Here is a 13,622-nt window from a genome sequence, read left to right as displayed (position 1 = left end):
GCCACCCTCCCTTCCCACACAAAAAGGGTAGATGACAGTCTCCAGAGCAAAACTTGTTTGACCCTTCATTTTTAACATGATTGGTTTTCAGCTTTTCAATCAAAGCCTGGGATTTTTGGCCATAAAAACAACTTCCACACAGTCAAAAGGCCTTTTTCCATCAGAACAAAAAAAAGGTTTCAGTGGGAATTTCCTAATAATTACATTCTGCTAGTCTAACCATCCCCAGCTGGTTTAATTGAAGCCTGTATTTTATTTTCTTCCTGCCCTAAACTCGGGTGTGCTTTTAAATGACCATCACATCCCTCGTCAGAGGTGGCTGTGTTTCGGCGAGGGAGGGATTGATGTCACGCTTATAAACCCGAGTGATCCATTTGTATGTAAAATTGCCCTGAAAGTGGGGCACATAAATATACAGCTCTAAAGTTCATTGTTTGCCTCAGGGATGCAAAGCAGTATGCAAATATTAGACAACGTATGGCATTACTTTTTAAGTAATAATTCATTGCCTGAAATGCATGGCTATGATTGAGTGGTCCATTGAATTGCTGTGTCCATGGGATACATCAGCTGGAAGCTTGAAGGCTGTAAAGGAAGTAATAACTCTTTCCTAGGTGAGCATTTTTTCCGGGTCTGTAGGAAAGCTGGCAACTAGATGCTTTCTGTGCGGGAGATGAAACTCTTTGGCTGGAAGGAGGACTGGAAGGCTTTGGGAAGCTCAAATGTTAGACAAATCCTTTACTGAATGCCCGTGGGGCAGTTCCCCTGGGTCTGCAATGAGAACGTTTTGTGTTCATGTTCTGGCGATAAAGTGCTAACAGATATTTAATAGGCATTACAAGCAGGATACGGGCGTGAGCAGTAGGTGGTAGAGATGCTGAAAAGAGCGGCAGTGCGAAGTGGTACAGATGACTGCGAGCGCTCTCGTGGGTCCGGGGATGGTCTCCAGTGACTAAAAGGTGGCTTCAGAGATAATTAGTTATTAACCCTGTCAAAGTGGAAGCCTGATGGCCGTACAGGAATGAGTCCATCAGGGCGCCTGAGCCTCCTGAAATGCAGCTTGTGACTAAGCACTGATGCTGCTTACGGCTGAGCCCAGCACCCCGTGAAGCCGCTGTTGGGGGGGGTGGCTCCCCCGCCCCATGTTCAAAGCCTGTGTGAGTGCCAGGGGGCTGCTCTCTCTGTCTGCAGGAAGGTCCCAGGGCAGAGCAGGCCTTGCAAGCTGGGGCAGCGATGGCAGGGCACGGTCTCCCTTGCCTAGCGGAAATGCAGTCCTAGCTCCCGCTGGGATCACTGCAGCTCTTGCGCTGAGGATTGCTTGTGTCCTCTAAAGGGCTCCTTGGTTGCAGGGTGGAGGGGACTGCCCGGAGATGAGCGTGGGTGCTATCCAGCTGGCTGTGGAGATCTCGCACCCAGGATCCTTCATTTATGTCTTCTCGGATGCACGGGCCAAGGACTATGCACAGAAGCAGGAAGTGCTGCAGCTCCTGCAGCTCAAGCAATCCCAGGTGAGAGCCTGGCTTTGGGCTTGCTGCAGCTTTCCCAGGGGTCTTCCTTCCCCTCGGCCCCACCTGCACCCTGAGCCCTCACAGGAATGATGTAAAGAGCTGCCCAAAAAGAGCCACTGGCTGTGCCCAGCAGCACCATGCTTCGTGAGTCCTAAATCCCCGCAGCAGCACAGGTTGCTGGTCCGTGGCCGACCAACTACCTCTACATACGTAAGGCCGTGGAGAGTGCTTGTAAGCGCAGTCCAGGCTAACCTGTTCTTTGTGGTGAGGTTTTGCCTCCCTCCAGGATGCACGGGCTCTCCTGACTTTGGCCGCTGTGCACTGCTCTCTGGCAGGTCGTGTTTGTGCTGACGGGGGACTGTGGGGACAGAAGTCATCCTGGGTACCAGGTGTACGAAGAAATTGCTGCTACCAGCTCGGGGCAGATATTCCACCTGGATAAACAGCAAGTGAAGGAGGTGAGTGGAAAAGACATGAGCTATTAAGTCACACTGTGACTGGCTCAGGTTTGAGGTCCAGGAAAGTCATCCACAGGTGCATATGTCTATCTGTTGCACATATGCCCCAGTGATGATGGCACTGCCGGGTGTTCAAGGAGAAATATCCCTCCTGTTTTTACCCATAGGGGAGAGCAAGTGTTTGTGGAGGATGAGAGACAGCAACAGCAGTTTCAGATTTAACCTAACCTGTGACGCCTATGGAGATCGGCCCTGGTTCAGTCCTTGGGGTACTGAACAAGTTGGCCATCCCTCTTGCTCTCTCTGCTCTGGACTAGGCCTCAGAAAGCTTTCTTCTGGCTCCTGGTGCCATTGTGGTGGTGACCCGTCCTCCCTGTGATGCTGTTTATAGTTATCCTCCCAGTCCTGTGTGCCAGGATGCCCTCCTTGCAAATACATTGGGCTGTGGCTGGCAGGCAGGAGCTCTTGTGGTGAAGAATTTGCAGTGGGGTTTCAGCACGAGGAAGTGACAGTTCACCTCCAGCGTTTTATTAATTATTTATGAAGTATTATTAAGTCCTTGTTGGCTCCAGCCTGGACAGATTTTGGAGTGCTGAGGTTCTGATCGCTGGCTAGAAGGACCTGATCCTGGTCCTTTCCAGCTCAGGTGAACTCACCCAGCTATCAGGAAAAGCTTTTTTGGCATGAACCGATCTCTCTTAAATGTAGCCAAAGTAGACACAGTGGAGCTTCCTTTGGCATTGATCGGTGTCTCGGGGGCTGCTCCCCTCTAAGAGCGTTGTGGAGAAGTCTCTTGTCCACTTCATGGAGGTGAGACCACCTGGTTCAGAGATCTGGATGAGAAGACTTGTATGCCAGTGCCATCTCCTGTTCTTGCCTGAAAGCTAAGCAGGGACCTGGAGAAAGAGGCTGCGTTTAGTTGCTAAGCAGGTGTCTAGGACATCTGGAGTCTGTTCCTGGTTTCCAGGCTGACTGTGTGATCTCAGATGAGTAGTCCCAGCTCTCTGCGGTTCAGTTTATGCATCCAGTTCAATAGTTCAGTGCCCTGATGTGAGTCCAAGCCTTTCGAAACGTAAGACCTCAGTGGGAGGTGGTGGGCTTGTGGCATCTTAGCAAATCAGACCGGTGCCTGAGTAAGGAAAGTGGAGTCTAAAGGGAGACTCCTGCCTGGGGGGGCATAGGGAGCTGGAGGAAGAGCAAAGCCTTTCTGCTCTGAGCAGCATGTTCCTGGTGAGCTCCCCTTCAGCCTTTCCCCCATCGCTGCCTCTGGCGGCTGCAAAGTCTAATGACTCTGTATTCCCAAGGGCATGTTGCAAGGGGGCTAATTTGTCTGCTCGGAGCAGCTGAGTGGGAGCCATCTGGCAATAATAATTACACCTGATTATTTAATTCCTTTTACACTGGGACAATCCATCTTTGCCATCACCTCCTCTTGCCTGCCTCCAGCTTCTCCCGGCAAACACAGAGCGTTCGGAGTAAAGGCTGAGGGCTGGCAAGTCTGTGGCATCGTGTCAGGCTACACCAGCTGAGGATTTTGGCCCTCTGTCCTGTGCAGGAGATAACTTGCCTTGTTTGGGATCCTCTCCCCACCCCTACCTGCTCATCATGCGGCATCAAGCAACCCTGATTGCTGCACCTGTGGGGGTGTAGCCCTGTAAAAGGCCCACTGGCTCGCTCATATGGCTTGCTTTCTGACTTCTCTGCTGTATCTTTTGAATCCTGGTAGGGGGGCTCCCTTTTCCATGCTTGGGTAGTGAAATGGAGCTGTGTAGAAATACAGGGTGCATTTCTCTCCTAGTTTCATTGATCTGTGCTTGGACCCTTATCATGTCACAACATTTGGGGATGGAGGGGGTGGGGAACGGGACCCTGCGTGCATCCTCCTGCTCTGTGTGCTCCCCAGGTGTTGAAGTGGGTCGAAGAAGCCATCCAGGCCTCAAAGGTCCACCTGCTGTCCACTGACCACGAGCAGGGTGGGGAGCGCACGTGGCTACTCCCCTTCGACCCCAGCCTGAAGAAGGTCACCATCTCCCTGAGTGGCCCTGCTCCAGAGATTGAAGTCAGGGACCCGACGGGTACGTACTGCCACACTTTGAGTAAGCAGGCTTCCATCTGGGGCAAGGGAAAGAGGGAGAGGCCCGGCAGTGTGATGCACAGTGGCATTTCCCTGGGTCCCTCAGGAAAAGCAGCAAAGGTCTGTGCTCTGGAGGTGAATGGTCCTGAGGCCGGTGTCTGTGGGTAACCCGCCTGCAGGAGCTTGTTTGGGAACTGAGAGCACAGCTGAGCTGTTCTTCAAGGGGCCATGCAGCTGACACCTCCCCGGATCTGTCTTTGGAAGTGCAGCCATGGAGCTGACCCCTCACCAGGAAGAAACAGTGGGCCACAAAGCCCTTGCTAAGCTCTGTCCCTTCCAGGCTTCAGCTGATATTTCACTTTTATAAGAGGTGCTTTTCTCTCAGTCCCTCCGGGTTTCCTGTTCCCTGCTGAGGGATGGCTCCCCAGCCGAGCAGGTCACCCATCCCAGCCTGTTTTTCTGCAGCACTGTGGTCAATGGGGATAGCAACCTTGCGCAGAGAGCTTAGGGCACCAGGAGGGTGAGGAGTGGCAGGGGGGCTTGAAGCAGGGAAGAGAGTGACTCCTGCTGCGGACAGCCTGGGGGAAGGGGTGTCCATCCCAGCTGTTCAGACCTCTTGGAGGGAGTGGAGATGGAGCCAAGACTAAAGGTTTGGTGTGGGCAGAACAGGGAGCCTGGGAAGGGAGAGGTGGGGTCAGAGAAAAGAATGGGAAAGGAAGACCAGGCTAGTCTGTGTGATGCCAGTGAGATGGATACCACCCTGGGAGGCTGAGACGTGGAAGCGGGCCTGCTGCAGAGAGACAGAGACTGGGTTATACCTGCCCGGTCCCATCACAGGCTGCAGTAGGCAGCAGCGTGCGTAGCATCTTTCTCTTTATGAAGCACGGTGGGATGTCGCCAGCCGTTTGGTGTAGCGGGGTCCCAGTGGATGGTACCGCCTCCCTGGGAAGGGAGACCAGGACTCTTTGAACCCAAGGATTCCCTTTTGCTGTTGCAGGTAGGATCCTTCAGAAGCGCTGGGGGTTGAAGGAGCTTCTCAACATCCCGGACTCTGCCAAGGTGGTGTCATTCAAGCCTTACATGCCGGGCATGTGGTCAGTCAAGGTAAGGGGGAACTGGAAGTGGTGCCAGGTCAAGGATCTACCTAGTCTGGTACCCTAGAGTGGGCAGAAGCCTTTGCCTGACGGGTTCTTCCTTCTGCCCAGCGAGATATGGAGGGATGTGCAGGAGCAAACTCCTCGCTCAACCCCTGCTTTCTCCGCACCAGTGGGGAGCCTCTTTAGCTGCTTTGCTAATTGGGGCCAGGTTGGGCAGCCTTCCCCATACAATGCTGCTCCAGGGTCCCATGTCTACTGTGCTGATCTCTGCCTTAGTGCAGGCGGGCACAGGGGCTGGGTTCTGCCCTTTCACTGCCGAGTCTGCTCTGGCTCACAGAGGCCCGTCCAGCAGCTCTGGTTGCTTCTGGAGACTCCAGGCAGAGCCAAGGACACTGAAAAACAGGGAAATGGGGCTTCTCAGAAAGGGAGTCATTAGAGAAAGTCACTATCACTTGGGGATCAAGTCTAGAGCCCCAGGACTGAGTTCTCCACTGATGCGGAGGCGAAACGCCGTTAAAGTTGGCGCGAATGCTCCTGTGGGCATCAGAGAATTTGGCTCCAGTAAATCTGAAGTTGTCACTGCCCTCTGGGCTCGCACTGCAGTCTTCAGGGCTGCAGAAAGAAGTGTGAGCTTCCTGCCCACAAAGGGCCAAATGAGGTTTACTGCAGCCTTTTCCTTCTCCGTGAGCCTGAATCCGGCAGGGTGGATGGCTTCAGGTGTCAGACCTGCTCCCATCTCACACATGTCGAGGTGCCCCCTCCACACTCGGTTCATGCCTGGCTTTCAGGTTGGCAGCAGCGGCCGCCACTCAGTGAGAATCACGGGAGTCAGCAACATCGACTTTCGAGCCAGCTTTTCCAGCCAGCCTACGTTTGACCTGAATCACCCTGAAGAACGGCCTGTCCAGGGTATTTCCTGCGTCCCCCAGGGCATGTATGCATGCGTGCGTGTGGGGAGGAGGAGCTGCTGTTTCTAAACCCCATGGAGGGGTAGAAGTTTCATGGAGCGGAAGATGTGATCTCTCTCTGCTGTGCTCTGCTCAGCTGGATGAGCAAGATGCCTCATCTTTGCTTGCTGAAGCTTGAGAGAGACCCTCAGAGCAACAGCAGCCTGCCGGGGCCGGTAGACGTTGTCGATTATTTATACTTGCAGACCCCAATCAGAGGGCAGCTTCTCTTTGTGGCAATAGACTGGCAGCGCAGTGCAGTGCAGTGCAGGAGGTGCTGCCGTGCCCTAGGTGCTATGCAGACAGATGGGTGTCAGTGTGCTAGGTGCTGCACAAACACCGAACAAATGTAGTCTGTGCCTGGGAGCTTGCAGAACAATAAGACAAGAGACAGCAAGTGGGTTCAGACAGACCGATGTGGAGCGGAGGGTGACAGTAAGACAGGATCGGTGACAGGACCATGGTCACAGCAGGCCAGCTGCCTCATTGCTGAATGGTGTGGGCGATTGTGGCGGTGCGAGTGTGGAAGAGGATTGCTTGCAGTGACTCACCGGGATGCGTTGTCTTTCCTCACCCTTCCCTGTCTGCCACATCCCTGCAGGCCTTCCGGTCTCCATGATGGTTAACTGCAGTGGCCTCAAGCCCCCAGGGCACCTCAATGCTGTTGAGCTGCATAACACCTCTGGCCAGCCCCTCTTGTCCCTGCCCACATGGCGTTTGTCCAATGGCTCCTCCGGCCAGCTCTGGGTGGGACCCCCATTCCAGGCTCCTGCTGGGAGCTTCTTGCTGAAGGTGAAGGGGGAAGATTCAGAGGGACACGCATTGCAGCGTCTCTCTGGAGTTGCCTACACCAGCGTGGTCCCAGGTGAGTCGCTATGTCCGCTCTACATCCCACAGAAACATCTAGTGCACGAATAAGTCGGCAGGCCCGGATGAGCTCCATCCGAGGGTGCTGAAGAGGAGGTTGGATGGGCATCTGGCTGGGGTCATCTGAACCCAGCACTTTCCTGCCTAGGCAGGGGGTCGGACTCGATGATCTGTTGAGGTCCCTTCCCACCCTAGCATCTGTGAATCTATGAATAACATCCGGCGGGTAACCGCAATTCTTGTTCTATTTATGAAAACTGCTTCTCTGACCCACCGTGCTCCCACCCCTTCAGGTCTACCCAGAGTGAACATGCCTGGAAAAATCCAAGCGTACAGCCAGGAGCCTCTGCTGATCACCTGCTCTGCTCAGAGTGAGATCCCTTTCCGACTGCAGTTCAGTCGGGCTGGGAAGAAGCTGGGCAAAGAGCGGCTTCTCAGGTGAGTTTCTGGCCCTGTTGCCACAGTAAGTTGATTTCCCCAAACCCAGATCAGCCATGTACAGATAGGAACAGGGCCTGCAGCTACATGAGCCAGGATGATAATCCTTGTGCTCCAAGGCAAAGTGATCGGGGGACAGGAGGTTATTTGTGCCGTGGTATAGGACTATGCCATGCATCCCTGTGTGCTTCTCTGGTAGGGCCAACACTAGCTGGCTCTGGAATTAGGTTTCCACCTGGGTAGGCTGTTGGCTATGCCCTGGCTTGTCCCACACATGTTCGCCTGCATCAAATGGAGCTGGCTGGGCTGCTTTCTGCTCTGCTCTGGGGCCCTGCTGACCTCCAGCATCTGTCTGGACACTTACAGTCACTGGGATGCAGCTGTCTTTGAGGCTCTTCTGGTCAAACCTGTGTGCTGTCAATGGATGGCAAAGGACAGGGGTTGCTCAGGGACGTAGGAAGAAAACTTCCATCCACTTTGGATTTCCTCCGAGGCCTGCTTGCTGTCGGCTGCCATCACTGCACCTGCTGTGCAGAGTCAGCGTGAGTTGCCTTTGTACTGGCTGCCAGTCTGAGGCGGTGATACAGCCCAGAGCTGTTTGAAAGGGGCTGGCTTCAGTGTATTAAGTGTTGGGTTCCTCATCTGCTTGGCTGCAGCATTTCTACATGCGAGACCCCAAACCTCCAGCCCGGGTCTCTGCTAACATGATGCGCCTGATGCACAGGGGCAAGTGAGTGCTGCTTAATATCTCCAATGGCTGCAGGGTGACAGTATCTAGAGCAGGGGTGGGCAAAATGTGGCCTGCGGGCCAGATGCAGCCCCCCCGGCCATTCTATCCAGCCTGCGGAGCCCCTAAAAAATTTAGAAAGTTAATATTTATCTGCCCCCGCTGCCTGTCATGCGGCCCTCGATGCCTTGCCAAAACTCAGTAAGCGGCCCTCCGCCTGAAATACTTGCCCACCCCTGACCTAGAGGGGCAAGTGCTGGTGCAGAGAGGCAGTGGCGGGGTCTTCTGGCCCAGCTCTGAGCAGGTCTAGACAATGCACATGTCCTGGTGCTCCTCTCACTGCTTTCATTGGTGGAGCCGCTGGGAAGAGACTTCAAGACCAGTCCTTGTGTGGACAAGAGTTTGAAGAGCGACTAGTGATTTCTTTGTCTTGGGAGTCTCCAGGGAGACACCTGGCAAGGTCCGGACGTGCAGGGGGTGCTGGACCACACAAAACTGAGCCACTTGGAATGACAAAGCCACAGGGAGAAACCTTGGCTCGTGCCTGACGGGAAGAGCCCAGCAAAGCCCCTGGAGCTCTTGCTCCAGCCTCACAGGGGCTCGTGTTCCCTTTGTGCCTTCCAGGAGCTCTGGGAACACCAGCTGGGAGATCCCCGTGACTTCCCAAAGCGATGAAGGCTTTTACGAGTGCATTGCCACCAGCAAGGTCGGGGCCACGCGAGCTCGGGCCTTTGTGTCCGTCACAGGTCAGTCCTGGAGGGCGCGGGGCACGTTTGGATCCGTATGCAATCGCACCTCAGTCTCCAGGGCAGGAGGCAGCCATGAGGTCTCTGCACCTGTGCATTGCTTCTATTTAATGCCCAAAGCTCAGTGTTTGGGGGTTGGACAGTCCTCGGGGACAGTGTCTGGTAGCGACTCAGCTCAGGTTGGCGGTGGTTTGACCCCGTGTTTGGCTTCCGCCCTGCAGAGCCACCTCCACGTCTGCTGTCCCCGGGGAACATCACAGCAGTGCCGGGCGCAGGAGTGATCATGTCGTGCCTGGTCTTGGGAGGGGATGTTTATAACCTGACCTGGCACCGGGATGGGCAGTTGCTGCAGGCGGATGAGAGCCGGGTGCGGGTGCTGGGGAACCTCTCGCTGCAAATCAACAGTGTCCATCTGGGTGACAGTGGCCGGTACGAGTGTCTGGCGAGCAATGAGCATGGGACAGCAAACGCTTCCATCTGGCTTGTGGTGCAAGGTGAGCCGCCCCGTCTTTGCACTGTGTCTGAGCCTTGCGTCCTGGGCTGTTGCTGGTCACCAGTTAGGATCCAGGTTCGCTACGACTCTGATCTCGTGGGAGGCCCCCAGGCTTCTCCAGGGCATGCTGCCAAGCAGCAGGGATCCTAGACAGCACCTTGCCCCCAGGGAGCTGTTTGCGAGGGGCTGTGCTGTCCCCTGAGTGGGTGGAAGTGGTGCCAGAGACAATGTCTTCAGTGGTTCCTGGGTCTGTGGTTGCTGAGATCAAGCCTGGCCTGATGCTCTAGCAGAGCAAGCGGCCTCTGGGGAGCCCCTGCTTCCTGTGCAGGGTCCTTGGGCCATGCATCAGCCTAATCTCCTCACTTGGCAGCAGGAGAGGGCAGCATCGGGTGCCCTGGTCACTCATTCCTCTGGCCCTGTATAGTCTGTCCTGTCCTGAGGGACATCTCCACTTCAGCAGCCCAGGTTGACCGCTCTCAGTTACTGCTCCTTTGCTTTCTATGCCATTGTTTTGCATTGTGTTCCCACCCCGGGGAAACAGGAGGGGGAGAGGCAGAGGCTGGCAGCGTGACAGGCTGACATGTGATCCCTTGCGCCTGTCTCCGTTTAGAGCCGCCCCGTGTGAGGGTGGACCCGAGCTTGCAGCAGTTCACCTGGGGCGATGAGGTGAGGATCGACTGCACAGCGCTGGGGCACCCGGCACCCTGGATCTCCTGGAGACGGTGGGGCAGAGCGCTGGTGACAGGTGGCAGGTAACCCTCTCCATAGCTCGGCTCCCGGGCTGCCAGACAGCTGCCTTTTTAGGACACGTGTTAAGGACACGTTTAAAGCCAGTCATACTCCTGTCCCTGTGCTTCATCATATTTTCTCGAGCTTTGCTTTGGGACAAATCTGTGTTTCCCAGCTTTCTTCTTTCTTCACCCAGGTTCCTTGTAGATGCTCAGGGCACCCTGACAATCAAGGATGCTGTCCGAGGGGATGCTGGGAACTATAGCTGCTATGCTGCCAGTCGAATTGGATGGGATGAGCAGACAGCCGTTCTGGTGTATGCAGGTACCCACTCTCCGAGGCTGCCCCAGAACAGGACCTCGGCATGCTCTGGGTCAGGCCCTTGCACAGGATGGTCATGATAACTAGTACTTACTATGTCTATGATAATAGTACCTAGGAAGCTTGATCTTGGACCAAGGCCTTGATGTTCTTGACACCAGGCAATGGGGCCCTCTGCGGAGGATAGCAATAGGACCACTGGCCTTGGGGTCACTGTGCTACAGACCCCTGCAAGGTCGGAGTCAACTGAAGGCAATGAGCTTTGTATCACTACTGACTTGCTTGGGGGGGATTTTCCTTGCGCTGCTGTGCTTTGTGACTCTTCCCAGGTCAAGTCTACCCTTGTTATCAGACTCTCATTTTCAAAACTCCCTCCAGCCTACCAAGGGAGTGGATTATTGCAGCGCACACCTGCTTAATAGTTTAGCCGCAAGCCGATCAACTGGGGGCCCTTAGCGGGCTCTGGGCTTTCTCACCATCACCATCTCCTCTTGCTGGGTTGTGATGGGCTCTGGGACGTCTCGTGCTTGCCTGTGGCATCCACACAAGCTATGCTCAAACCCAGAAGTGACTCGGAGCTTTTTCTTGTTCTCGTTTTGTGTTGCGGATACAGAATCGCCCCACATCACTGCGGTGACGCCAGTCGTCCAGGCCCTGCTGGGAGAAGACGCGATTCTGGAGTGCCGTGTTTCGGGGGTACCCCCGCCCCAGATCACCTGGTACAAAGGTATGGCTGGCACAGACCGTCGTTCCCCGTGCAAGGCTCGGCAGCACAGACACGTTCCCCCTCCCCGCTCCCCTCAGGCAGCGAGCGTGTCTCAGCCTCGCCTCGCTCCTGGACCCCGGGAGCGGCAGCTGGCTTTGCAAGAGTTTGCCCCCACCTGAGCTTGCCATGTTGGCAATGACAGGGAGTCTCGGGGGGGACCCTGTGGAGAGATTCCTGCCTCTGCTCTAGAGGCTTGAGGAAGCCTTGGTTCAGGGTCTGAGCACACCCACCCCCCTGCCTTTTGAAGGCTTGCCCCTGGCTAGCCACAGCCATGCTTGCTTCTGGCATCAGGAGGAGCACGAAGGGGCTTCTGGCTGTGACGGATACAGGCATGACCTGCAGCATGTTCCCTCGTGCAGGGGAGCAAGAGGTGGCGTCTTCCCTGCCGGGCACCCAGCATGGCATCCTGCAGCTGCAGGCGGTCCGGGAGGGTGATGCCGGGGAGTACGTCTGCGAAGCCGTCAGCGAGGAGGGGGTGTCCTTTGATGCCATCATGCTGGAAGTTGGAGGTGAGTCTTTCTCCACGAGCCTTCGGCTACTTCGGGCCCTAAACGGCAAATGACTTAACAGCGTGGCGAGCGTGGTACTCCTGTGAAAGGCTGCGTGGGAGGTTAGACAGGAGTGGATCTGTTCGCCCAGGGTCACTGGTTTTGCCTCAGCTGTTATGGGGAGTCTCTGCCCCTGGACTTCCCCCACAGCCATGGCTCACAACTGAGGTTCGTGGTAGACGTCTTTGCAGACTGAGCTTCCATCCTGTCCTCAGCTTTGTAGCCTCTTGAAATCTGGGGGTTTTAGAGGGTGCACTTGAAGGCCGATTTTACTGCTCGATGCATGATACAAGCATGGCCCCTTTGCTCCTACAGCACTGAGCTCCAGCCATTGCCGGGGGGAAATGCTGCAGCCCAGCACCCTGCTGCCTAGTGGAGGGTCTAGCTGGGAACAGTGAAGAGTTGTGAAACCCTGGGATGATTAATGCCTGACACCTGAGGGCAGAAGATGAAGAAATAAGGAACTGCAGGGGAGGCTGGGGAGACCAGCTGCAACTGCTCCTGGGGGGAAAAGGCCAGGGTGTGGGCTGACCTCTCTAGTGCACAGATTAATTAGCATTCACGGTTCATGAGCAGCAATGGTCCAGGGAGTCTTCTCCATCCCTGCTCAGAGAAGGGTGGCAAATACTGGGTGTGCTGAGGATGGGAGGCAGGGTCTGCTTTGGTCACAGTGTGTGAAGCTGAAGATATTAAAAAAATAAATTCTAGGACTGGCGTAGGGGAAAACGAGTATGGGACTGAGTCGCAGGGACAGGCACGGATCCGGCAGACGGACAGACGGCCTGGTGAGGGGTCTGTAGGCTGCTGGCTGGTCAGGTAGGACCTGCAGTAGAGAAGGACGGTGTCACAGCTGGTGCGAGACGCCGCTGATGGGCATTGGCCTCCTGGCAGCTCCAGCCCGCCTTCATTTTGGCTGCCTCCAGCTCTGTTGATTTGCCAGGCGCTGGCCCCTTGCTATCAAAGACCTGTGATACCCCAGCCCAGCAGGCTGCACAAGGGGGGCTCTGCTTTCCCTGGAGCTGGGGGGGCTTGTGCGTCCTGCAGCCCCCTGCCTCCTGCACTGGGAGCGGCCCAGCACAGCACAGCTCTCGGCAGGCTTGTGCGTCTGCCAGAAAGACCTGGAAGACAGCATCCTTCAGATGCCAGCGGCCCGGTGGGACTGAGCCCTGAGCACGGCTCGTGCAATTGTATTGCAGCATCTGTGCTGAAGTGCATGCAAAGGGGGGGCGTAGATGAGAGATCCTGTCCAGCAGCCTGCTGTCGCTGGGCCGAGGGGCTGGTTATAAGCTCTCCGAGCACTAGCAGCGCTCTGGCCTCTCTGTGCTCCTGAATGGATGTTGTTAGTGAAGGGACACACCCAGGCGCAGTCCGGCTCTGAGCTGCTTGGGAGGTGGCCAAACTGGGATTAGAAGCTGGGACTTGTCTACTGCAAACGCTGCGCTTGTCCCCCAGACCTTAGCCCCGCAGCCCCTGGGGAGCGCAGGTGGGGTCTGGCCGACCCACGCTCCCTTCCTGGGGAGGCATCACTCACCACATACGTTATGGTGTGGGCTGCAGCTGGCGCCAGCCCCAGCCTGGCCGTGCTCCTGGGGAACGAGGAAGCTGAACCATCTCGAAACAGGACGGCCCCCTCACCGCCCGCTCCTGCGGCCCGGCTGAGCAGCTGTGGTCTGTGGGGGTCGTGGAGGGGACTTCTTCAGGCGCCAGGTCCTGGCCAGCCCCACACCGTGCTGGGTGCTGCTGGCTGTGCCATCGGCCTGCCGGTGCGGGCAGCTGGCTCTCGGCCATTCTCATGGCCTGGCACGCAGGGGATAGGAGCTGGGAGGCTTAGCCAGAGCCAGAGCTGGTGAGGAAATGGGCTGAGGCCCAGGAAAGCATTCACAGCCTGGGGTGTGCCAGCTCT

General features: G+C 56.1%; 1 protein-coding gene across 1 annotated transcript in view; it reads left to right on the top strand.

Annotated features, from left to right (window-relative positions):
- Window positions 1-13,622, top strand: part of HMCN2 (hemicentin 2) — an 82,335-nt gene that overhangs the window by 3,597 nt on the left and 65,116 nt on the right. The window contains exons 3-15 of the mRNA XM_090022229.1: window positions 1,350-1,508; window positions 1,844-1,966; window positions 3,870-4,041; window positions 5,038-5,144; window positions 5,926-6,046; window positions 6,686-6,949; window positions 7,245-7,389; window positions 8,741-8,862; window positions 9,084-9,356; window positions 9,966-10,107; window positions 10,281-10,408; window positions 11,019-11,132; window positions 11,531-11,680. Of these exons, the coding sequence (XP_089878355.1) occupies window positions 1,350-1,508; window positions 1,844-1,966; window positions 3,870-4,041; window positions 5,038-5,144; window positions 5,926-6,046; window positions 6,686-6,949; window positions 7,245-7,389; window positions 8,741-8,862; window positions 9,084-9,356; window positions 9,966-10,107; window positions 10,281-10,408; window positions 11,019-11,132; window positions 11,531-11,680 (2,020 nt within the window). The remainder of the gene's footprint in view (window positions 1-1,349; window positions 1,509-1,843; window positions 1,967-3,869; window positions 4,042-5,037; window positions 5,145-5,925; window positions 6,047-6,685; window positions 6,950-7,244; window positions 7,390-8,740; window positions 8,863-9,083; window positions 9,357-9,965; window positions 10,108-10,280; window positions 10,409-11,018; window positions 11,133-11,530; window positions 11,681-13,622) is intronic.

The sequence above is a fragment of the Crocodylus siamensis genome, chromosome 11, assembly GCF_052110815.1.
Source record: "Crocodylus siamensis isolate JL-2025a chromosome 11, ASM5211081v1, whole genome shotgun sequence".
Lineage (NCBI taxonomy): Eukaryota > Metazoa > Chordata > Crocodylia > Crocodylidae > Crocodylus > Crocodylus siamensis.
Note: the sequence above shows the minus strand (reverse complement) of the source record. Positions and strands in the feature narration are given on the sequence as shown.